This window comes from Zea mays, chromosome 6, assembly GCF_902167145.1.
Source record: "Zea mays cultivar B73 chromosome 6, Zm-B73-REFERENCE-NAM-5.0, whole genome shotgun sequence".
NCBI lineage: Eukaryota > Viridiplantae > Streptophyta > Magnoliopsida > Poales > Poaceae > Zea > Zea mays.
Genome location: NC_050101.1, coordinates 118,587,347 through 118,613,408, shown reverse-complemented (window position 1 = coordinate 118,613,408; position 26,062 = coordinate 118,587,347). Strand labels below are relative to the sequence as shown.

Genomic DNA, 26,062 nt, shown 5'->3' with positions numbered 1-26,062 from the left:
GTGATTGCCGAGTTCACGGAAAACCACAGTCACGTCGTGCCGCGCCGCGAGCTCACTTCCCGCTATCGTCGTTTCCTCGTGCCCGCTGGCTATGCGCCCCTGCAGCTCCCCGTTCAGCAAAATGAGTGGACCAGTGCTCGTCGCGTGTTGGGAAGATCGACACCGATGTTCTTGCCGGATATTGATTTTGGGGAGAATGACACACACCTGGTGTTCGATGAATGGTTCAAACCGGATAGCCTCGTCGAAATCCCTGCTCCAAGTCGATTCGGACATGGTAAGCTGATCCATTTATTTCCCGTGAGTATAGGGAATAGTTGGATTGGATAAATATAGTAGTCGCAATGATTATCTTGTTGTGAGCTTACGAGTCGTAGTTATATTTGTCGTAAGATAAAATGTCTTAGCATGCATAGTGGTATGGTTAGTGTTTGTGGCAGTGGTTCGATTATTCATTGACGTAGACTCCTGATAGTAATTTGCGGGTTTAGTTGGGGGTAAGCTAGCGCAGAACCAAAAATTAGTGCGATATTTAACGTAAGCCCGAATCTGTATTCGTCAATCAGTATAGTGGACTTGAGCTAAACTTATTATTGGCATGCGTTTTTGTTAGCCGAGATATTAGAATTAAATCTGATTAAAATTAGAATGCCATCGATATAGTTTTAATGTGATATCGATATCTAGTATTTTCGTACTAGATTTGCGATGTCTTGCTATAGGTGTTTAATTCGCTATCGCGTAGCACTATTTAGGTTCGTAATATTCATGTCTATATGCATTCATGTGCATAATGCATTTCATTCAGGTACGTTAATTAATCACGTGATGCGAAAGACGAGCCAAGTCGACCCCAAGCACGGGCTACTCCGCATGGTGGTGCTGATGGACGAACCCGCCTGATCAAGTGTTAGGACAAGGATGATCGTCAAGTGGACGTCGTCTAACAAACACTAACATAGTGTTACCCAGGCAAGCCCCGGTGCATGCAACCCCTTTCCTTGTGTTTTTAAATACTTTTTGCACACTTAAGTCTAGTGAAATGTGCATTAGGTTCATAGGAGTTACTTGAAACCCTTTGATGCATTGCTTTCCTTGATATCCATACCTTTATAGATACTTCTGTGAAGTATCAAAATATGATTTACAAAAATGCTTAGCCTTGCTTAGATCTTGTGGATAGAGGTTGTCCTCAATTTAACCATGGAGAGGATGGCTTCTACCTGCAAGAATATTTTCATTTGGAGCAATAGTGGGATCTTACTGCAAAGTTCCCTGTGATGCTCTTTCATCCTAAGGAACAGACACAATCCTAAGGATGGAAATACTTAAATCGAGACTTGGGCTAGGAACAGGTGATGCTCCGCCCGGGTCAATTAAGGATTGGATGCGTATGTAGGCCTGTTGATCAAGGACTATCTTATCTAGCCACATGCCCTGAGAATGGGACAGGGTAAGCTTGAACCCGGCTATTCCATACATGAAAAGACAATCGCGCACTGGGCGTGGAGAGATGGCGAGAGTGGCACGTACCCTCCTGGCAACGGATCGCCTAAAAGGGGTGGTGTACTCTCGGGTGGCGCGGACCTGTTCATGCAGTGGAGGATCCGTGGGAATAGTAGACATCAAGGTTTACGAGAAACATATGTCGTGTGGTTAGAGATCCTCAGCTGAGTAAATCGATTCGGATCGCCGTTATATCCCCGGACAGTGGAGACTTGAGCTCCGACCTACAACCTAAGTCAAGATATGAACACTATGGATAAAATGATGTTGTATTGATGAGATGATGAAATTAGACTAGATGCAAACAGAGTCTATTAAATATTTAATCTGGCGTTAAAATATTGAAAGTAAGGACTCACTTTAGTAAGCTATTTCTGCAAAAGTATCTAAGTTGATTCTTGCTAAAGCCTCTCCTTGATTCCCAAATCTAGCATATCCTTGAGAGTCTTTTCTTTAGTCGGGTAAGTCTTGCTGAGTAATTCCATACTCAGGGTTTTATTCCCTGTTGTTTTTCAGGTTATAGTTTTGTGCTATTGTTGATGGTGTTAAGTGCCGGTGGGCTCGGCCTTCTTATAAGTCTAAGTAACCCTTCTATACTTCTTATTGAGGATGATCCCTTGAGCTAGCATATATTTCAAAACTATAAATAATTTATAACCGTTCAAAGTTTCTTTCTTTGAATCAATGTAGTAATCACTCTGATCATGTACGAAGTAAAATTTTTGTAACTTGTAAAATTTGGTAATAAGATTTCCGCTGCAAAATATTGGTGTGTGTGATTTGTGTTACTTAATCCCGCGGTTCTGGTTGTAAGTGGTTTATCCGATGTCCTTGGGGCAATCGAACGGATCCTGTTAAGTTATCTGGTGCACATGCATGCCGTCTGAGGTCTTTGAGACAAGGACAGGTGCATGTGGGCCCGATACCTTGGGAGGTTCTGCCACAATATGCTATTGAACGAACTTGTTTGTCTCCTAATGGGACAGAGTAAAATCTAGCATAATAGATATGATTAAAGAACCTATGAGGAAAATAAGCTAGCAATGTACTTTGTAAACTATCATAGCATAGTGCTAAACTAAAAGATGTGATTAACTGAAGCAGTTATTGAGGTACATGAGCACTATATGATTATTAGAAAGTGCTCAAGACTAATCCAGATACTGGTTTGAGCAAAAGAACTATTGCTTTATATATCTAAAATGTAGAGTTTTGTCTCTTGCTCCTCAAACACTACAGGTATGCCCTGTAATCATTGTAAACTGGTACAGAGCCCCTGTTTGTTTGGGCTTTTTCCAGCTTCTGGCCACCAAAAGCTGCTGCAGATCGCCAAACGCCCCAGCTTTTCAGCCAGCTTCTATAAGAACCGTTTTGGTAAAAACCGTCCAAAATCAACATGAACACAAAATCGGTCGAATCGTCATGATAGTAGGAATCTGTTGCTTTCTAGATCCTGAACTCTTTGGACCACTTCATCTTCCTCCGTACGTAATCCACACAATACTCAGATTCTTCCCACAGCTAGATTCTCTCCACAACCAGATTCTCAGAAAAGCTGGTAAAAAAAAAAGCTGAACCAAACAGGCCCAGAGTAATTTCATACAAAGTTTTGCCCTTGTACACTGTCTTACCTGTATAAAGAGAACTATCACATACACTGTGAAGGAATGCCTTCGTTGCAACATCCGAAATAGTAAGCTAGTTCTGGCTGATAATAAGAAAACATGTGTAATCAATCCAATAATCAATATGACATGAAATCAACAAAAAAATTATAGCTACATAGAATCATTATTGAACCCCAAAACACTTGAATTCAGTCAAATAATTTTTTTATGATTTACGTAGGTAGCACTGAATTTTACCCCTTCAAGTGCTGCTCTTTTAATTGTGCCTGAAGTTGATGCTCTGCTAATATTCTGGATGATCCCAAAGCTAATAGTTTCTCCTTTAAAACAGTAGCTGTAGCACCAGAGTAAAGCATGATGTATTTAGGATTTACAAACTGCTTGAAACATCTACTTTTTACCCAAATATACCATAAGTATGCTGTGGCAAGTAAACCAAGGATTGAAATAGCTCTCATATTGATCAAAGTATTATCCCACAGAGGAAAATGAATAAGATAACAAATATAGTCTAGAGAACACGTCGATTCTGTCATTTGCGCCAAAGGCTATGTTTCCACAGACTAAAGCAGTGCTATAACTAACTGGTAATGACAAAGCGCTAGAACTGTTTTTTAAAAAAATAATGGCAAATCACATGACTATTATGTAATAACAACTTAAATTATGGTATTCCCAAACACAAACGAATAGAATCGAAACGAGCACATCGATGAACGAGCCATGGATGCTCACCTGGGGCGGGCAAAGGAGATCTGGAGGGGACGATGCCGGATGTCAAGGCCTACCTCTTCTTTAGATGGTTAAAGATCCATGAAAAAACCCTGAAAAGAAGTCAAAGATGAAGTGATTAGTAAAAAACATTACATATCAGAGCATGAGTTGACCTGGTTTAATTGGATGATGAACTGCTCCCAACTTATGCAAGGTAGACGAGTATCAACTGGCAGCTACACGTGTAAAAATTTTCCACTTATATTTAGGAAAGTGAGAAGTATCAACTGATACCTACACGCGCAAAATCTTTCTAATATTGTATTGATCACTCAGTATTTTCTACATATCTCAGCACAGAGTATGAAGCATGAAGAAGAAACAAGATGACCAGCAATGTGTGCTAGTCATTTTTTTCTAATATTCAGAAGAATTGTGTTAGTTATTACAACATGATGTCTCCCTTCTCATGATATCAAGTATAAAGTATCAAGAGATTCTCATCTCTAGAATAACCATGTTCTTAAAATTCGAACCATGCATATACCCAATTTTGTGGAAGAACATATAGCCCATGGTGAAATTGTACTAATTGTACTTCAATATTCAGAAGAAATGCAACAGAATATAGCAACGTGACTTCTCTTTTGTCATGATATTAAGTACCAACTATCAAGCCAAGCCCTTCATATTTGAATTGTACTGCTCTCTGATTTTAAGGGAGAACACATAGCCCATAGTGATACTATACTAATCATTGACTGAATTGGTCATTTCTTCCCAACATCCAGAAGCCTACCTAAATAGTATGCTATAAAGGAGTAATAACAAATTAAAGATGCTGCAACTTAGAAAAACGAACACACAAGCATAACGGTGGCATCTCAATACATATATCTAAAGGCAGTAGATGGATCAGCTTAACTTGACCCTTATTAATGCAATGGATACACTAATCACAAAGTTCTTACAATCTTACATGAACAAACACAGTCTTGAGCCTCGTCCTGTACTTCAGGGTGTCCGAATGCTACGACAAGGAGGTTTCCGAACATTTCAAGGAGTCTATGATGGTTAGCCGTTTTTTTCAGTCAATCCGCCATCTTTAATACTTGTACTTCCTGTGGTTTAAGTCGAAGTCTAATAAATGACTCTTTCCTGACGACAACAGAGGTTTTTTGAGGACGAAACTGAGAAGGTGAAAGGGTTCACGTCAGAATCCACCGTCAGCTACAGAGACCGGCTCAAGATCATGGCCGGGCTGGTCAACCGGACGACCTCCAGCTGGGCTCTACGGAGAGGAAGCTCGTCCAGGCGTACAACGAGAAGCCAGTCCTCTCGCGGCCCCAGCACAGCTTCTACGAGGTACCCAAACCACGTCGTTCCTTGTTCGTATCGATGCTTCAGATAAACCACCTACCTTCGAATCTACCATCTTTGCATCGCCAGGGAGAGGACTACCTTGAGGTGGACCTTGACATCCACCGGTTCAGCTACATTGCTAGGAAGGGGCTGGATTCGTTCAGGGCACGCCTCAAGAACGGCATCCTCGATCTGGGGTTAACGATCCAGGTCAGATTCCATTTAGATCCTCCAACAGAGAAGAAGCAGAAGCTATCTATCACAGTCTTCTTTAGCTTCTCCTTGTTTGTCTATATTCCAGTTGACCGCTGTGATCTTGCAGGCCTAGAAGCAGTCGGAGCTCCCTGAGCAGGTCCTCTGCTGCGTCAGGCTGAACAAGATCGTTTCGCTGACCAAGAAGTTCCAACAATAGTCACCGTTGATGCCGAAGTGCCAGAGCTGACCCTTTTGCGGGGATGAGGTTGTCCTCGCAGTCCACCGCCACGTCGAGCGCCAGTGCCGCGACGACGTAGATCGTCCCCATCCGCATCCCTCCCCCTTCCTTGTGGCATCTGGCGGCACCATCGGCAATGACGGGGCAGTGGATGGGGCGGAGCTAGAGAGCGTGAGGCGGAGGTTACCTAGGCTTGGAGGTTGAGGGGGGGGGAGGGAGTGGGGACTGGGTGGACCCAGGTCTCGCACGATCTGGGGAAGACGGTGGGGCAGACCAGGTAGCGAGCACGACAAAAAACTTGGGAGTGGGGCGGCGGGCGCGGTTCTGCGGGCGAGCTGCAGCAGGAAACAGACACTCAAAGATGGGCCCACCTGTCGAGTGTGGGCAGAACCGCAGAACAGCGCGATGGTGAGGCGGTCGGCTTCCGTGCTGCCAAGCCCGAGCCAGGAGGCCAAGGTCGAGGCCGGCTTGACCGTCTTCTTCTCCGGCTCCTCCGCGGGGGACGACGGGCGGGCGTAGGGCGCGTGCTCGACGAGACAGGCCTTGCGCTTGGCCAGGAACCGCTGCAACGACGCCTTCCGGGCGATGGACAGGTCATCGCCGGTCGCGAGGCGCATGACCTCGGCCGCCTTCTCCGCCGGGAAGTCCTCGAACACCACCACCATGCTGCGCGTAGAAGATGGTGAGCGGCGGCGCCGCGATGGGGGCGGGCCCGCGCATCTCCTCGGCCCTCGCGGCGACCGGCCCCTGCTGCTCGTCGGCGCCGACGTCCGCGCCGGGCATCAGGCTCAGGGTCGTGGTGGTCGGGGCGCCCGGAGGTGGAGGGAGGGAGCGGTTGCTAGCGTGCGTGTTGGGAGGAGAACTGTGAACGGGAGGGGGCAGAGGGAGCCATGTTGCGTGTGCGGAAGGGGGAGGGCGGACGAGAGGTGACGCACACGAGACGGCGGACGGACGACGCACGAAAACGGGGCTTTGGGATGGACGGTGCAGATTGTGGGAAGGCAGAACGTAAAAGGCAGACTATTATTGTTGTCTTAATAAGTAGTATAGATTGCTAGTTGATGTCGTCGCAGGCCACCTCTGGCCATGCCGCTATCCCCATAAGTGTGAACGAGCCTAGCCACACCCTAGTGCCACCCCACGCCACTGACTGGGTCCCACCTAGCTGAATCAGTCAGCGACCGACCTTCCATTTGTGTTGCACTGTTGTGGTTTAAGTCAAGGATCAAGGAAGAAAACAAGTAAAATGATAGGCTGCTAAGTGAATAGAAGGTGATACTTATGAATATAGTTAAACATTACTATCAATAATGGGTTAGTTCATGAAACATGTGATGGCCTTTGCGTGAAATGATGTGTAGCCCACGGTGAACCTGCATTGGACCACATCCCTTCCTAGAATGAGCCTATTGGGTTGAATTTGGCCTTGGCTCCCCTTTTCCTTTTCTGTGTCTTTGTCTTCTAATTTTAACTAGCTAATACTTCTAAAAGTAGCATAAAATTATAAAACATCATAAAAAAATCAGGTTTTTTAGACTCATAACTAGATTCGCACAGTAGATAATTATATCACATGCTTTAGTATGAAGTTTTTTACTATTAATGTAAACATAGGCTTTTATGTGTTTAAATAATAAAGTACATTGATTTGTATGTTTAATTAATAGAGGAAATTTATGTAGTCCAAATATAGTGAAATATTTATGGTATGATAGTAATGAAGTATATGATATTTATGGTATGATAGTAATGAAGTATATGATCTAAGGTAAAAACAATGTATAATGGATGCATATTTAGTAAGATATAATTTTAACTTGTTATATCCTTGTTTAATAATTTAAAATAATTAAAAGTAAGTAAAAATAGAAAATATAGTTCCACTATGTAATGATGATTTTGTCGTGTCTTAGAAACACATAATGTAACTACAATATTTAATAAAATATTAAATTATTGATTTATCATATCTTACATATTTTATTGCCACTAAAACTTAATTAAATTGTTGTATACAATAATTTCTTTATCTAAAAATTATGAAAGTTATATAGTAACTATGTTTAGTTGATATGTGCCACCCACATTTTTTCATGTCCTAAGTAGATGTTTGGTGCACCACCTATTTGTTAGTGTTTATGTTTAATCAAGTAATTAAGGATAATAAATGCTTGATAAAAAGCTTGTATACATGTTCACTATTATTTTTGTGCCACACATTAACAAAACAAAATGTTACTTAGATATGTTTAGTAGTAGATGTGTTTGCCATGTTGTTTAGCTTGCACTTGTATGTTTAAGTGCAAAAAATGATTGTTTTGATAACTTATGTTATGTTCTTAGTAACCACAAACACTTATTCAATTACCCAAATATCAAACTATAAAGTTCACTCCTTCAAACACATCTTTGTGATGCTTGTTAATCACCCCACAACAAAGTCATTTTGGGAGAAGATGAGAGTTGATCCTAGAACAAGTTGATACTTTTGTTCACCAAGATGACACGTTGCTTGCTCCTTTTTGTTTTTTAAAATGTATGTGTTTATGATTTTTTACTTAAACATGCATTGTATCCATACATATCATTTATGTATGTTGACGGTTAATGGATCTGTTGATGGACTATGAAGTCAAGCACAAAGATGGTATAATGGTGACCAAGTGTAGAAGATGGAGATGGTTGGATTATATCGTCCCAAAGATTGAAGTTTACGAACATAATATAATGCAAGTTAACTAGCCAGTGCATAACCCCTATTTTATATGCACTTGTTATTATGTTGATGTGCGTTGAGTTGTAGGAGTTCTTTGGAGCCCACCTGCATAAATATTGTATCATATGAGTCCTACTAGTATGACAAGGATCACATAGTATAACATGCTATGGGACTTATGGTAGAAGTTGATTGATGGATTGTTACTTACTAGAGATAGGTCCTTGTTGTATTGTTACTGCTATCACATGGACTTGGAGATGCATGGAAAATAATTAGAGATTGGGCGAGACTGAGGACTTTGAATGTGGACTTGGTTGAGCAATAGAGTGAGGCTCTGGTTGTATTAGTCACAACTATGTTGATCAAGGACCATACCATTGGCTAGACTGTTGGTCAAGTCTGAAGGTATTTAACACTTGATAGGGTTATAGTTGACCATGAATCCTAGTATCTTCATATGTCTAATCTTCCTAAATGGTTCATTGGAGTGTTTCCCTTGCCATTTTAGGCATGTTAGCGATGATGAGTCAATGTAGATCGGCTCATGAGTGGTCGATGTTGCAGTCCCATCGGACGTGCAAGAAATATGTCGTTGCAAGAAGCTTGTGGTTGATCGTCCAAGCAAACGACATAGGAAGAATCAGGAGGTGCACTGTGATCATCCCTCTTAAAGCATATATGACTAGGGGGATTCTAGGCATGCCACCAGGGAGGGTGTATTATGGTATGTGAAATGCATAACACAGATTAAACGTCGAATTCTAGCCAGATCGTGTGGATCAACCTGTGTCAGTTGCATTCATTGACTCCCTTGATTAGATTATCATCTTTTTGTGTCGATAGTGAAAAATAATGAAATTAACAGTGCATTGAGAGTGACCGACAACATAAACAAACCTGCCTAAAGCATGATTTAGAGGATTATTGATCCTAAAGCGACACATGCTATGTGCACAACCAAAAGAATAGAAATAGGCCAAAAATTCACCATTATTATTCACACTATTAACCAAATCTAGGACCAGATAAATGATAAACCATTTATAGGAGCGTTCCAGATCCAATCTTCAATATGTATCACACTAGCAACCCTAGAAACATTCACGATTATGAGCTAATGATCATGCATGCGAGCATGGATTAGGACCTTCAAATAAGTCCATCCAGAATAAATAATGTGACTAAAGCATGTAAGGCAGGGTGCCAGACACATATCGTCCTCTTAAGTTATCGCATGCACATGTTGAGGTCACATATCATTGAGTTTAGCAACCGAACGAGAGATCAATCTAATAACATGAAGCTTGACATAAAAAGTAGATTGAAACTACACATGATAACTAGCATATATTGTCAACAACAACACTTTGGATAAGATCTTTTGGCAGTAAGGTGATAACACCATACTGCCCTGATGCAATCAAGATCACATCAGGGCAGCATGACGCTTACCTCAGAAAACTCTTTGTGAAAGGGGTGGCATTTTGGCGATGCACTGTGGATATGCGAAGCACACACTATTTAGGTGAACGTATGCCTTCTACTTATTATTATCATCATAAAATGTACATTTTATAGTCCTTAGACTTGAAGTGATAAGAACTCCCTAACAGATTTTAGTCTATTCCGAGACCTATCTAAAATACACTGCTCGTGGGGCATACCCCTTTGCATATATCAATAACTTACTTTTGTTGAGAACATTGACCAATATGGTTGCACCAATTCGGTCAAGATTTGGTGCCAACAATGGACCAACAAATGTAGTGACAAATGAGATGTTCTCACTCTTTCCAATATATTTCTATTGGAGGCAATGGGCGATTGGAGTTATCGAGTTTGAGGGTGACTCCTAGTCTCTAGTCCTAGCGATCATAGATGTGATGATGAAAATACTGATGCCCATTCACTTCTGTCTCCTAGATCAGAAGAGCCAATTCTTATATTCCTATGTCGCATTCGTGCCCCTATATATATTGACTATTCTACATGTGCACATAAACTAAATTATCGTTATTATGAAAATATGTTAGTGTGTTACCTCCAATAGAAGGCTATGACTTGCATTTATCTTAGGGGATCATGATACAAGTTCATGTTATTTATAATCACCATACTAGGTTTATCCACAAACTTCCCATCTAGAGGAGTCTAGTTGGATTGGCGTGTATAGAGGAGTTCCTTTTTAAGAACCCCCTTATTATAACTGAAACATGTTAGGATTATGTTGGAAAAATTTCTACAATTGTGTGGACAGAGCTTTTATAAAGCCATCAACTATTTAACATTTAGATGATATCAATTGAACTTCAAGCATCTCGTGTGCTACTCTCTCTAACAAAACAATAATAAATCTCCACATGCTTAACTCTTCCATAAGAACTAGATTTGCTGAGAGTCATGTTGCACCTAAATTATCACACCGCAAACATGGTATATGATCTTCTTTTACTCCAAGTTTCCTAGGAATCTACTTTAGATTACTTCAACAACATTGACCATTGATTTATACTTGGCTTTTGTGAGGATCTTGCCACTATTGGTTGCTTTCTAGTACTCTATGAAACACAATTTGATCCAAATAAGATTGCAAACCCTCATGTTGATTTTCAATCATCCACGCATCTTGCCTAATCTCTATCTAAAAAGACACTTAACCTAGCTAAGATTGACTTCTTAAACAACAAACCAAGACCAATTGTTTTTTGAATTAATATGAGAATTTGCTTAACAATTGTCCAATGAACTATAATTCACTCATAAAGATACTTATAAACTTTATTAACCGCATAAGCTATATCAGGCCTGGTGAACATCAAATATTACAAAGCATTAACAATACTTCTATAAATTATAGTGTCTTCAGGATCAAGAGGATCACCACTATATCTAGATAATTTGTTTGCCATAGTGAGAGAAGTAAAATTTGGCTTATAGTTACTCATGTTGACACATTTTAGGATATGAAGAGAACACTTCTCTTGCGATAAAACTAAATCATCAAGGACCTTCTTAACTTTAATTCCAAGAAAATAATGCAAATCTATAAGATCTTTCAATGCAAAACGGTCTCTTAAATATTTAAGCAATGCAAGAACTACTTCGCTAGAAACTGCTTCATTGGATGTAAAACTATCTCTTTAATCTTGAAGTTGTAGCTTTGTTCTTGTTTTTGCAATATTGCTCTAAATACCCAACTTGCTTGTGTTTTAGACAAAAACAACCATGACTCTTCACAAAACTAGTTTTGTGACATGAAAAGGCTGCCTCTTAGGGATGTGGTCTCTTACTTGTTGGTGTCGCCAAGTTTTAGCCATAGTCCACCCTTGCACATTGGTCCCTCGGTCCAAGCCTTTACATTGTGCTTCACCGCTTTGATCCATCATGAATTCACTCAACTTTCTCCATTATCGTTGATCGTCTCAACACTTGCATCCAAAATAAGCGAAGAGACATGTTGCACAAACCATGTTCACACCATAATTAGTATTAAACTAAATCAAACCCTTGATCACCTCCTTGATAACCACTCAAACATACACTGAACACCATGGACACGTATCAACCATGTGTTCACACTAATTTTTAGCTTAAATTAGCAAAAGTGCAATGTGTATCTAGGCCGAAGAGCTAATAAGTGGACTAATTCTTTTAGCTAACTCTTCAAGTGGTTGTTAGTCAACTATCTAGTCGATCATAGCTAATTTAAACTATTTTATTAGCTAGGTCTATCAAATGGACCTTAAATCCACATGTCTCACATTATGCATACTTTCTAACCCACCATATAATATTTTCCTTACACATATTTTGTGTTTAATCATGTCTTTTTTATACACACATCACGTCTTTCTTATGTAACACACATGCTAGTTACACAAGAAACATCTATATCTATACTATAGATAAAGCACCAGTTTCAACGGCTGTCCCTGAAAGGGAAATGTGCCCTTGGGCCATTTCTAAGTATTTTGGTGATTGAGTGCCAACGCAAGTGCTTTTGTGTTAATCTATGCAAAGTGGTGGACAAAATGCAAATCATGTCAAAAGGTATGTTTCTCAGACTTAGTACATTGTTTATGGACTAATGTATTGTGTCTAAGTGCTGGAAACAGAAAAAATTGAATAGAAAATGAGATGGCTAAGTTCTGTCAAAGTCAGAGCAGTCTGGGTGCACCGGACTGTCCGGTGGTGCACCGGACAGTGTCCGGTGCGCCAGGCTGGCTCGAGCGAACTGGCCGCTCTCGGGAATTCATCGGCGACGTACGACTATAATTCACCGGACTGTCCGGTGTGCATCGGACTGTCCGGTGAGCCAACGGTCGGCCGGGCCAACGGTCGGCTGCGCGATCAGCGCAAGACACGTGGCCGAGCCAACGGTCGGGAGGAGGCACCGGACTGTCCGGTGTGCACCGGACAGTGTCCGGTGCTCCAACGGCTCCCAGGCGCCAACGGTCGACTCCGCCAGAGAAGGAAAGAGATCCGCACCGGACAGTGTCCGGTGTGCACCGGACTGTCCGGTGCGCCAGGCGACAGAAGGCAAGATTTGCCTTCCTGGAATGCACTCAACAGCTCCTAGCTGCCTTGGGGCTATAAAAGGGACCCCTAGGCGCATGGAGGAACACACCAAGCATTCCTTGAGCACTCTTGATCACTCACACTCCATACTTGCGCACTTATTCGACATTCTAGTGATTTGAGCTCCGTTCTAGTGGGCTAGTCTTTTGAGCTTAAGTCTGGGTCCTGTGTGTGCGTATTTGCTGTGATCTTTGTGTCTTGTGTGAGTTGCTAATTCCTCCCTTACTCCGTGCTTCTTTGTGAACATCTTTGTAAGGGCGAGAGGCTCCAAAGTGTGGAGATTCCTCGCAAGCGGGATATAGTAAAGCAAGCAAAACACCGTGGTATTCAAGTGGGTCTTTGGACCACTTGAGAGGGGTTGATTGCAACCCTCGTCCGTTGGGACGCCACAACGTGGAGTAGGCAAGCGTTGGTCTTGGCCGAACCACGGGATAAACCACTGTGCCATCTCTGTGATTGATCTCTTGTGGTTATTGTGTTTTGTTGAGACTCCTCGCTAAGTCACTTGGCATTATTGTGCTAACGCCTAATTAAGTTTTTGTGGATTAAGTTTCAAGTTTCACAGGATCACCTATTCACCCCCCTCTAGGTGCTCTCAATTGGTATCAGAGCCGTTCTCTTCAAGAAAGGGACTAACCGCCCGAAGAGATGGATCCTAAGGGGAAGGGAATTGTGATCAATGATAAGGAGAAGGAGTCCTTCGTCAACGAGCCCAAGGATGACAAGCCTACCGACTCGGGCTCGGGCCACAAACGCAAAGATGGGAAGAAGAAGAAGACAAGGCGCATCAAGGAGATCGTCTACTGCGACGATAGCGATGAGTCCACTTCTTCCCAAAAGGACAACGACGACAACGACTACAAGAGAAGGAAACTGGTTAATTCGAACTTTTCTTTTGACTACTCTCGTATTCCATAAAGTACAAATGCTCATTTGCTCTCCATTCCACTTGGCAAACCTCCTCACTTTGATGGAGAGGACTACGGATTTTGGAGCCACAAAATGCGTAGTCACCTGTTCTCTCTCCATCTGAGCATATGGGAGATTGTGGAAAGTGGAATGAAATTTGATAGCTCGGATAGTCCTATGTTTATCAATGAACAGATTCATAGAAATGCACAAGCTACTACTGTGTTGTTAGCCTCTTTGTGCAGGGACGAATATCATAAGGTGAGCGGCTTGGACAATGCCAAGCAGATCTGGGACACCCTCAGGATCTCACATGAGGGGAACGACGTCACCTTACTCACCAAAATGGAATTGGTGGAGGGCGAACTTGGAAGATTCGCAATGATCAGGGGAGAGGAGCCAACCCAAACATACAACCGGCTCAAGACCCTCATCAACAAGATAAGGAGCTACGGAAGTACACGATGGACGGACCACGACGTCGTTCGTCTAATGCTAAGGTCCTTTACTGTACTTGATCCACATTTGGTGAACAATATCTGTGAAAATCCTAGGTACACCAAGATGTCGTCCAAAGAAGTTCTTGGGAAATTTGTAAGCGGGCGAATGATGATCAAGGAGGCGAGATATGTCGACGACGCGTTGAACGGTCCAATTCATGAGCCTCAACCCATTGCTCTCAAGGCAACGAGAAGCAAGGAGGCGCTACCTAGCAAGGTGGCGCAAGTTGAGGCGGCCGGGCTCAATGATGAAGAAATGGCCCTCATCATCAAGCGCTTCAAGACGACGCTAAAGGGTCGCAAGGGGCAGCCAAGCAAGACCAAGACCAAGGGGAAGCGCTCATGCTTCAAATGTGGTAAGGTTGGTCATTTTATCGCTAACTGCCCCGATAATGATAGTGACCAGGAACAGGGGAACAAGAGGGAGAAGAAGAAGGCATACAAGAAGGCTAAGGGCGAGGCACACCTTGGCAAGGAATGGGACTCGGATTGTTCGTCATCCGACTCCGATATGAAGGACTCGCCGCCACCGCCTTCAACAAATCATCCCTCTTCCCCGACGAGCGTCACACATGCCTCATGGCGAAGGAGAAGAAGGTATGTAATCGAAACAATGCCACTTATGATTCTTCTAGTGATGATGAGTCTAGTGATGAAGAAATAGATTACTCTAGTTTGTTCAGGGGATTGGATAGAACTAAAGTAGATAAGATTAATGAATTGATTGATGCCTTGAATGAAAAGGATAGACTCTTAGAAAAACAAGAGGACCTTTTATATGAAGAACATGACAAATTTGTAGAGGCACAAAAATCTTATGCTTTAGAAGTTAAAAGAAATGAAATGCTTTCTTGTGAACTATCTTCTTGCCATGAGACAATTTCTAGCTTAAGGAGCATGAATGATGGTTTGAATGCTAAGATAGAAATAGCTAGTAAATCTAACTCTTGTGTAGAACATGTTATGATTTGCAAAAGGTGTAAAGATTTTGACATTGATGCTTGTAGTGAACACCTAGCTTCAATTTCCAAATTGAATGATGAATTGGCTAGTCTTAATGCCCAACTTAAGACTAGCAAGAATGAATTTGACAAGCTAAAATTTGCAAGGGATGCCTACACGATTGGTAGACACCCCTCAATTAAGGATGAACTTGGCTTCAAGAGGGAAGCCAAGGACTTAACAAGCCATAAGGCTCCCATCTCCGCCAAGGAGAAAGGAAAGGCCCCTATGGCTAGTAGTGTTAAAAAGAACCATGTTTTTATGTACCATGATAGAAGACAGTCTTATAAGAGTTGTAATGCTTATGATGCTTTTGACTCTCATGCCATGTTTGCTTCTAGCTCTTTCTATATGCATGGTAAAGATATGTCTAGGAGATATTTTGTTCATATGCCTAGGAGAAATGTTGTTAATATTCCTAGGAAAGTTAATGAACCTTCTACAATATATCATGCTTTAAATGCTTCCTTTGCTATTTGTAGAAAGGATAGGAAGATAGTTGCTAGAAAATTAGGGGCAAAATGCAAGGGAGACAAAACTTGCATTTGGGTCCCTAAGACAATTGTGACTAACCTTGTAGGACCCAACAAGAGTTGGGTACCTAAGACCTAAGCCTAAATTTGCCTTGCAGGTTTATGCATCCGGGGGTTCAAGCTGGATTATCGACAGCGGATGCACAAACCATATGACGGGGGAGAAGAAGATGTTCACCTCCTACGTCAAAAACAAGGATTCACAAGATTCAATAATATTCGGTGATGGGAATCAAGGCAAGGTAAAAGGGTTAGGTAAAATTGCTATTTCATCCGAGCACTCTATATCTAATGTGTTTTTAGTTGAGTCTCTTGGATATAATTTGTTATCTGTTAGTCAATTATGCAATATGGGGTATAATTGTCTATTCACAAATGTAGATGTGTCTGTCTTTAGAAGAAGTGATGGTTCACTAGCTTTTAAGGGTGTATTAGACGACAAACTTTACTTAGTTGATTTTGCAAAAGAGGAGGCCGGTCTAGATGCATGCTTAATTGCTAAGACTAGCATGGGCTGGCTGTGGCATCGCCGCTTAGCACATGTGGGGATGAAGAACCTTCACAAGCTTCTAAAGGGAGAACACGTGATAGGTTTAACTAATGTGCAATTCGAAAAAGATAGACCTTGTGCAGCTTGTCAAGCAGGCAAACAGGTGGGAAGCTCTCATCACACCAAAAATATGATGACCACATCAAGACCTTTGGAGATGCTTCACATGGACCTCTTCGGACCCGTCGCCTATCTAAGTATAGGAGGGAGTAAGTATGGTCTTGTTATAGTTGATGACTTTTCCCGCTTCACTTGGGTATTCTTTTTGCAGGATAAATCTGAAACCCAAGGGACCCTCAAGCGCTTCCTAAGGAGAGCTCAAAACGAGTTTGAGCTCAAGGTGAAAAAGATAAGGAGCGACAATGGGTCCGAGTTCAAGAACCTTCAAGTAGAGGAGTACCTTGAGGAGGAAGGGATCAAGCACGAGTTCTCTGCTCCCTACACACCACAGCAAAATGGTGTGGTAGAGAGAAAGAACAGGACACTTATAGACATGGCGAGAACGATGCTTGGAGAGTTCAAGACCCCCGAGCGCTTTTGGTCGGAAGCCGTGAACACGGCTTGCCACGCCATCAACAGGGTCTACCTTCATCGCCTCCTCAAGAAGACGTCGTATGAGCTACTAACCGGTAACAAACCCAATGTTTCGTATTTTCGAGTTTTTGGGAGTAAATGCTACATTCTAGTGAAGAAGGGTAGGAATTCCAAATTTGCTCCCAAAGCCGTAGAAGGGTTTTTGTTAGGTTATGACTCAAATACAAAGGCGTATAGAGTCTTCAACAAATCATCGGGTTTGGTTGAAGTCTCTAGCGACGTTGTATTTGATGAGACTAATGGCTCTCCAAGAGAGCAAGTTGTTGATTTTGATGATGTAGATGAAGAAGAAGTTCCAACAGCCGCAACACACACCATGGCGATTGGAGATGTGCGGCCACAAGAACAAGATGAGCAAGATCAACCTTCTTCCTCAACAATGGTGCAACCCCCAACTCAAGATGATGAACAGGAGGCGTGTGATCAAGGGGGAGCACAAGATGATCATGTAATGGAGGAAGAAGCACAACCGGCACCTCCAACCCAAGTTCGTGCAATGATTCAAAGGGATCATCCCGTCGACCAAATTTTGGGTGATATTAGCAAGGGAGTAACTACTCGATCTCAATTAGTTAATTTTTGTGAGCATTACTCCTTTGTCTCTTCTATTGAGCCTTTCAGGGTAGAAGAGGCCTTGCTAGATCCGGACTGGGTGTTGGCCATGCAGGAGGAGCTCAATAACTTCAAAAGAAATGAAGTTTGGACACTGGTGCCTCGTCCCAAGCAAAATGTTGTGGGAACCAAGTGGGTGTTCCGCAACAAACAAGACGAGCACGGGGTGGTGACAAGGAACAAGGCACGACTTGTGGCAAAAGGTTATGCCCAAGTCGCAGGTTTGGACTTTGAGGAGACTTTTGCTCCTGTGGCTAGGCTAGAGTCCATTCGTATCTTGCTAGCATATGCCGCTCACCATTCTTTCAGGTTGTTCCAAATGGATGTGAAGAGCGCTTTCCTCAACGGGCCAATCAAGGAGGAGGTGTACGTGGAGCAACCTCCTGGCTTCAAGGATGAACGGCACCCTGACCACGTGTGTAAGCTCTCTAAGGCGCTCTATGGACTTAAGCAAGCCCCAAGAGCATGGTATGAATGCCTTAGAGACTTTTTAATTGCTAATGCTTTCAAGGTTGGGAAAGCCGATCCAACTCTGTTTACTAAGACTTGTGATGGTGATCTTTTTGTGTGCCAAATTTATGTCGATGACGTAATATTTGGTTCCACTAATCAAAAGTCTTGTGAAGAGTTCAGCAGAGTGATGACTCAGAAATTCGAGATGTCGATGATGGGCGAGTTAAGCTACTTCCTTGGGTTCCAAGTGAGGCAACTCAAGGATGGAACCTTCATCTCCCAAACAAAGTACACGCAAGACTTGCTGAAGCGGTTTGGGATGAAGGACGCCAAGCCCGCAAAAACGCCGATGGGAACCGACGGACACACCGACCTCAACAAAGGAGGTAAGTCCGTTGATCAAAAGGCATACCGGTCTATGATAGGGTCTTTACTGTATTTATGTGCTAGTAGACCGGATATTATGCTTAGTGTATGCATGTGCGCTCGATTTCAATCCAATCCTAAGGAGTGTCACTTAGTGGCTGTGAAGCGAATTCTTAGATATTTAGTCGCTACGCCTTGTTTTGGGATCTGGTATCCAAAGGGGTCTACCTTTGACTTGATTGGATATTCAGACTCCGACTATGCTGGATGTAAGGTCGATAGGAAGAGTACATCGGGGACGTGCCAATTCTTAGGAAGGTCCCTGGTGTCATGGAGTTCTAAGAAACAAACCTCCGTTGCCCTATCCACCGCCGAGGCCGAGTATGTTGCCGCAGGACAGTGTTGCGCGCAACTACTTTGGATGAGGCAAACCCTCAGGGACTTTGGCTACAATCTGAGCAAAGTTCCACTCCTATGTGATAATGAGAGTGCTATCCGCATGGCGGATAATCCTGTTGAACACAGCCGCACAAAGCACATAGACATCCGGCATCACTTTTTGAGAGACCACCAGCAAAAGGGAGATATCGAAGTGTTTCATGTTAGCTCCGAGAACCAGCTAGCCGATATCTTTACCAAGCCTTTAGATGAGCAGACCTTTTGCAAGTTGCGTAGTGAGCTAAATGTCTTAGATTCGCGGAACTTGGATTGATTTATAGCATACATGTGTTTATGCCTTTGATCATGTTCCTTATGCATTTTGTTGCTTAATTATGGTGCTCAAGTTGTACAAGCACTCCCCGGACCTCACAAGTCCGTTGCAAAGTGATGCACATATCTAGGGGGAGATGTGTTACAACTTGAACCTTTGAGACTAACTATGTGCTTGAGTTTGCTTGATTTAGTCTCGAAGGAGGATTGAAAGGGAAAAGGTGGACTTGGACCATGCAAGACTTCCACTGCACTCCGATGAACGAGTAACTTATTCCAAGTTCATCTCATGCACTCTTATTGCCTTTATATTCTTATTGAAGATTTTGGTGAGGCAATGGGGTTCTGGGGCCAAGATTGATCCCGTTTTGGTGCTTGATGCCAAAGGGGGAGAAAATAAAGGCCAAAGCAATAAATGGATCAGCTACCACTTGAGAATTTTGAAAATAATAGAATAGAGCTTTTGTTTTGTCAAAATACTCTTATTTGCTCTTTTTGTCAAAAGTTGGTTTCTTGTGGGGAGAAGTGTTGATTATGGGAAAAGGGGAGTTTTTGAAATCTTGAATCAATTTCTCTTGGAACGACTCTCTTTATGTCTTAACAAGTGTGTTTGACTTAGAGATAGAAATTTGAGTTTGAGTTGCAAAAACAAACCAAGTGGTGGCAAAGAGTGATCCATATATGCCAAATATGAATCAAAACGATTTTGAGTTCTCATTTGCATTGATATTTCACTTGTTCTAGTTGCTTTATGTTGTGTTGGCATAAATCACCAAAAAGGGGGAGATTGAAAGGGAAATGTGCCCTTGGCCATTTCTAAGTATTTTGGTGATTGAGTGCCAACGCAAGTGCTTTTGTGTTAATCTATGCAAAGTGGTGGACAAAATGCAAATCATGTCAAAAGGTATGTTTCTCAGACTTAGTACAATGTTTATGGACTAATGTATTGTGTCTAAGTGCTGGAAACAGAAAAAATTGAATAGAAAATGAGATGGCTAAGTTCTGTCAAAGTCAGAGCAGTCTGGGTGCACCGGACTGTCCGGTGGTGCACCAGTCAGTGTCCGGTGCGCCAGGCTGGCTCGAGCGAACTGGCCGCTCTCGGGAATTCATCGGCGACGTACGGCTATAATTCACCGGACTGTCCGGTGTGCACCGGACTGTCCGGTGAGCCAACGGTCGGCCGGGCCAACGGTCGGGAGGAGGCACCGGACTGTCCGGTGTGCACCGGACAGTGTCCGGTGCTCCAACGGCTCCCAGGCGCCAACGGTCGACTCCGCTAGAGAAGGAAAGAGATCCGCACCGGACAGTGTCCGGTGTGCACCGGACTGTCTGGTGCGCCAGGCGACAGAAGGCAAGATTTGCCTTCCTGGAATGCACTCAACTGCTCCTAGCTGCCTTGGGGCTATAAAAGGGACCCTTAGGCGCATGGAGGAACACACCAAGCATTCCTTGATCACTCTTGATCACTCACACTCCATACTTGCGCACTTATTCGACATTCTAGTGATTTGAGCTCCGTTCTAGTGGGCTAGTCTTTTGAGCTTAAGTCTGGGTCCTGTGTGTGCGTATTTGCTGTGATCTTTGTGTCTTGTGTGAGTTGCTAATTCCTCCCTTACTCCGTGCTTCTTTGTGAACATCTTTGTAAGTGCGAGAGGCTCCAAAGTGTGGAGATTCCTCACAAGCGGGATATAGTAAAGCAAGCAAAACACCGTGGTATTCAAGTGGGTCTTTGGACCACTTGAGAGGGGTTGATTGCAACCCTCATCCGTTGGGACGCCACAACGTGGAGTAGGCAAGCGTTGGTCTTGGCCGAACCACGGGATAAACCACTGTGCCATCTTTGTGATTGATCTCTTGTGGTTATTGTGTTTTGTTGAGACTCCTCTCTAAGCCACTTGGCATTATTGTGCTAACGCCTAATCAAGTTTTTGTGGATTAAGTTTCAAGTTTCACAGGATCACCTATTCACCCCCCTCTAGGTGCTCTCAGTCCCGCGTTATCTTTTTACAAATAACCTCTCACAGCTATTTCAAATTAATCCGTTGCACTATAGTTGTGGCCTGCGGGCGTCTGGCCCATGCCAGGCCGCCGTTTGGCCATCGACCCATTTGATTAAATCGGCGTAAAATATTAAAAAACGGTGCAAGAGGTGTAGTTCGAAACCATGACCTGATGAAAGAAGGGCGAGAGACACTGGGTGAAGCTGTCTAACCAGTAGAACATCATTCTCAAATGTTTTTAATATTAAATATAAATTGTATATATGCATATACGTTTTTCGTAAAATAAAAAAATATAATCGTGTCGGGCCGGGCCAGTACTATGGGCCGAGGCTACAACCCAAGCACGACACGACGTTCTTGGCTCTTGCAAGCATTAGGTCGTTTCGGAGACCACATTGGCGTAATGGACTCCATGGTGTTTGAGGTTGTTGAATTGGATGGAGCAACGATTATTGTCACACTAACAGTAAAATGAAAGGTTATTTGTTAGTTTTAAACGTTAGTAATTGCTACGAAGTAGCATAATTTATATGCAGCGCATCCAGTTTTTATTGATGCCTGACTTTAGCAATCCCTCCATATTTGGGTCTATCTTTTTTATAAGTTTGACTTCATGTGACTTATTTTAGAAACTTGAGCTCACAAACTTTCTCTTATATGGTGGAATTATGTCATTTTATAATCTTTGTTCGTTCAGTTAGTCGTTGTGAACTCTCATCTAATCGCTCACTTTATTGGCTGTGTTGTACCAAGACATATTGCATGGAGTAAACAATAACATCAGTTAGCCAAATCAAAAAAATATTATACAGAGAGTGGAGACAATTAAAAAAAATCTTGAATTCTTTTTGATGAATAGTTTACGTAGGTTTGTTGTAAACCGTCGCAACGCACGAGCAACCAACTAGTATATATATAGTAGACTAGTTAGTTGCTCGTATATGCTAGGGTTTCTATATATCATGTAAATAAACATTGTTTAAATGAGATAGCTATTTAAAACAATTATTTTTTATTTTAAAATTATTAATATACATATTTATGATATTTTTGTAGGTTCCGGTGGTAGATTCCGAGTGCTCGCATCCCAGCTGCCACGGTTCGATCCCTCAACCCTCGCGGGAAGGGAAAGAGGCAAAGAGCAACGCACCAAGAAAACTCTTTCTTTAAAGTACTCTCTCTACCCAAATAAATCAATTGTTACAGTTATCTTAAGTCATTGTTTAAAATGTAACCAAGTTTATAAGGAAAGCACTAATATTTATAGTGCTAATTTGATGTCAGAAATATTAATATATATCTTTATACGCTTAGCTAATTTTTAAACATAATTTAAAACAGCTTTACAAATTGGTGGTTTATTTACGGACAGTCGGCGAGTACAATACAGCTAGTAGCACACATTGACACCAGGCCATGATCTATATCCCAATACTTCAAACTTAGTTACATATACGCTAGATCTGTCGGTTGTGCTAATCGTTTGGCACCGGACAACTGAAGATAGAACTAGTCGGTGCATCTTGGAGTTTGCTGGTCAAAAATGGTGGTTTTGAGATCTGTCACCCCGTACTTCCTCCACGTACCGTCCCTGAGGTACGCGATCTCGTGCGCCACGTCGTCCATGGAGGGTCTCATCGACGGTGCGAGCTGCGAGCACGCGACACCGATCTCAAGCAGCTCCAAGACGACGGCGACCTCTTCCATCTCGCCCCGCGGCGGCGGGCCAAACGGCAGCAGCGAGCGCTCCTCGACGACGGCGCCCAAGTCACGCTTGTGCTGCAAGAGTTTCTTGGCCCAGTCGTGCAGGCCGTGCCCCTCCTCGGAGATCACGTCCGTCGGCCTCTTCCCGGAGATCATCTCCAGCAGCATCACCCCGAAGCTGTACACGTCGCCTTGCGTCGAAGGGCGGCCTCCCAAGCCATACTCTGCATGAAATTTCTAAGCCAGATCGATCCTCACAGAGAAAGAGCTAGAGATCAGAGTGGCCGGCCGGCCTCGCACATCGCATGTGTTGCTCACGTACGTACCGGGCGCGATGTAGCCGACAGAGCCTTGTAACAGCCGAGTGATGGAGTTGCACACGGACGACGTCGATGCCTCGCCCGTCACCTCTGGACCTCTCGCGCCGTCGTCGGTCGCCACCAGCTTGGAGATGCCGAAGTCGGATACGACGGCGGTCATGTCGCCGTCGAGGAGGACGTTGCTGGGCTTGAGGTCGCAGTGCACGACCTTGACGGGGGCGTGGTGGTGCAGGTACGCCATGCCCTCGGCGACGTTGCTGGCCACGCCGAGCAGCAGGTCCAGGTCCAGGCCCAGGTGCCGCGGCCCGCCTGCCGCCGCCGCCGGAGGCCCGTGGATGAGGCTGTCGAGGCTGCCGTTCGGCATGAAGGGGAGCACGACCGCCTTGAACTCCGGCGTGCTGCACGCGGTGACCACGCGGATGAGGTTCCGGTGCCGGATGCTCCTGAGCACCCGGCATTCCCTCTCGAAGCTGCCGGCGACCACCTCGCCACCAGCGGCCTGGTCCTGGCGCAGGACCTTCACGGCGATCACCGTCTCGCTCTCGCCATGGAGGACACCCCTGTAGACATGCCCGTATCCTCCTTTCCCGATCAGATTCACTTCTGAAAAGCCGTCGGTCGCGTCGGCAAGCTCCCAGTACGAGATCCTTGGGTGCTCGCCGCTCTCCTTCTCGCCGTCGCCGGTGGCCTTGACCAATCCTGTCGTGGAGAAACGTGGTAGTAGACTAGATGGGGCTGCCATTGCCAACCTCGACCTGGACGACCTCATCAGGTAGTGATCAACAACAGCGCACACCATGGCCAACAAGCCGACAGCAACGGCGACGACGACGCCGATGGCTATGTACAGGAAGCGGCCACGTTTCCTTCCGCCGCATGGCGCCATGCCGGGGACAGACCCGCACAGGCCAGGATTGCCGAGAAACGAGTCGCCCGTGAGGTTCGCGAATGACCCTCCGCCGCACACCTCGCCGGTGAAGTTGTTGTGTGAGAAGTTGGCAAACTGGAGCGGCAACCCTTGCAGAGACCGAGGAATCACACCGGTAAGGCCGTTGGAAGAAACGTCAAGGAAACGGAGGTTTTTCAAGGCGCCCATGGAAGACGGAAGGCCGCCGGAGAGCTTGTTTCCCGACAAGTCAAGAGCTTGGATCATCTCCATGCTGCCGAACTCCAGTGACGACACGGGCCCCTCTAGGAGGTTGTTAGAGAGATTAAGGTACATGTTGAAGCTACCAAGGAGCCCAGGCATGCCACTAGGGATCTGGCCTGTAAGCTTGTTGTACGAAAGGTCCAGGATCATCTGGCAGCTAAGACCACCAGGTGGTATGGCACCCGAGAGCTGGTTGTGGTCAAGAAGAACGTAGTCCAAGTTGGTGAGGTTCGACAAGGTCTCTGGTATCTCGCCTCGGAGACCGCTATTCGATATGCTGATGGTGGCTAGCTGCTGAGCTAATAAGCCGATGGATTTGGGTATTTCGGCATTGATCTGGTTATTCGAGAGGACTATCTTTGTAAGCCCACGTGGATGGAACAGCTCGCTGGGGATTGGCCCCTCCAGCATGTTGTCCTGCAGCTCTAAATCCGTCAGCGAGGCAAGGTTTCCGATGGCGCGAGGGATGGCACCGGTGATCTCGTTGTCGTCCAAGTAGAGCAGGGAGAGATTGGCGGACGACAGGTTGCCGATGACCGCCGGGATCTCGCCTCCGATGCCGTTCGACCCCACTCCAAGCTCCTGCAGCCCGGTGCAGTTCGCCAGGGAGGCGAGGAACGGCTCGAGGTCGGTGTTCCCGCCGTCGCTCGAGAAGCTGTTGCCGGACAGGTAGAGGTACCGGAGGGACGGCATCTTGCTGAACATCTGGGACGGCAGCACGCCGCCGAGGCGATTGTACTGCAGAAGCACCCAGCTGAGGCTGGTGAAGTTGGACATGGGCGAGGGGATGCCGCCTTCGAGCCTGTTCTCGTAGAGGCTGAGCTGCTGCAGGCGCGGGAGCCGGCACCGTGCGGAGAACGGGATCTCGCCGGTGAGGCTGTTGTTGCTCAGGATGATGGAGGTCAGGGAGGTGCAGTTGCAGACGACGGCCTCCGGGATGGTACCGGTGAGACTGTTGTGGCCGAGCCTCAGCTCCAGGAGCTGGGACAGCATGCCGAGCTCCCGCGGGATGGTGCCGGAGAGGTGGTTGAACCGGAGATCGAGCTTCCTGAGAGCGGAGAGGTTGCCGATCGACGGGGAGATGACGCCGCTGAGGTTAGAGTTCTTGAGAAGGAGGCGCGTCACGCGTCCTGTCGAGTCACACGTGACGCCAGTCCAGTTGCACATTCTAGGGGAGCGGGAGCCCCAGTCGGAGAGGTTGCCCCGTACGCCGGACTTGAAGGCGAGCAGAGCGGCGCGGTCGGTGGCGTGCGAATCCACTGAGCTGACAGCAGCAACGGCGACGGCAATCAGGGTTACGAACAATCGTGGCATTGTGGGGATTACAGTGGCAATTAGGTTTGGATCATGGGGGTACGGGCGTACGGCGGTGGTGAAAGGCTACGCTATGGGTAGATGACTAGATGGTCGTCTAATAAATAGGGGAGTAGATGGTGGGGGAGTGGGCCCTGCCAGGCGTTCACTAAGGATCAACCTAATGGCGATTAGTGAATATACTGCAAAAGCATAATATCATGGCCTGCTACTGGTGAGATCATATTGACGATATGTTTTCTATCTTTTGACGACCAATCTATCTTTTGATAATCAATAACTAAAAGCAGTCACATCGCAGTACCGCTCACTACACGTGTTGGGTGTTGGACTTAAATTGATTGACTCATTTAGTTCAATTAATATTTCAAGGTCTATAATACATATTAGGGAGTTAAGAG

At 44.6% G+C, this 26,062-nt stretch overlaps 1 protein-coding gene and 2 pseudogenes across 3 annotated transcripts; 1 reads left to right on the top strand and 2 right to left on the bottom strand.

The window, feature by feature from the left end:
• Positions 1–3,385: 3,385 nt before the first annotated feature.
• On the top strand, positions 3,386–5,857 carry LOC103631325 (DUF1336 pseudogene; annotated as a pseudogene). The gene is made up of 4 exons (NR_163898.1): positions 3,386–4,921; positions 5,020–5,213; positions 5,298–5,420; positions 5,533–5,857. The product of NR_163898.1 is annotated as a DUF1336 pseudogene (transcript).
• A 2-nt stretch (positions 5,858–5,859) lies between these two features.
• Positions 5,860–6,347, bottom strand: LOC103631324 (TIFY protein pseudogene; annotated as a pseudogene). The gene has a single exon (NR_163899.1). The product of NR_163899.1 is annotated as a TIFY protein pseudogene (transcript).
• Positions 6,348–22,468: 16,121 nt separating this feature from the next.
• On the bottom strand, positions 22,469–25,730 carry LOC103629860 (putative leucine-rich repeat receptor-like serine/threonine-protein kinase At2g24130). The gene is made up of 2 exons (XM_008650952.4): positions 23,204–25,730; positions 22,469–23,101 (listed from the first exon to the last, which is right to left on the bottom strand). The coding sequence occupies exons 1-2, from the start codon at positions 25,659–25,661 to the stop codon at positions 22,683–22,685; spliced, it is 2,877 nt and encodes a 958-aa protein (XP_008649174.1). The 5' UTR covers positions 25,662–25,730; the 3' UTR covers positions 22,469–22,682.
• Between the last annotated feature and the right edge of the window lie 332 nt (positions 25,731–26,062).

Bases quoted from the DNA above. Each gene is read 5' to 3' on its own strand.
- LOC103629860 (XM_008650952.4), bottom strand. From the start codon at position 25,661: ATGCCACGATTGTTCGTAACCCTGATTGCCGTCGCCGTTGCTGCTGTC. The intron at 23,102-23,203 runs GTACGTACGTGA...AATTTCATGCAG, and splicing joins TGTCGGCTACATCGCGCCCG to AGTATGGCTTGGGAGGCCGC.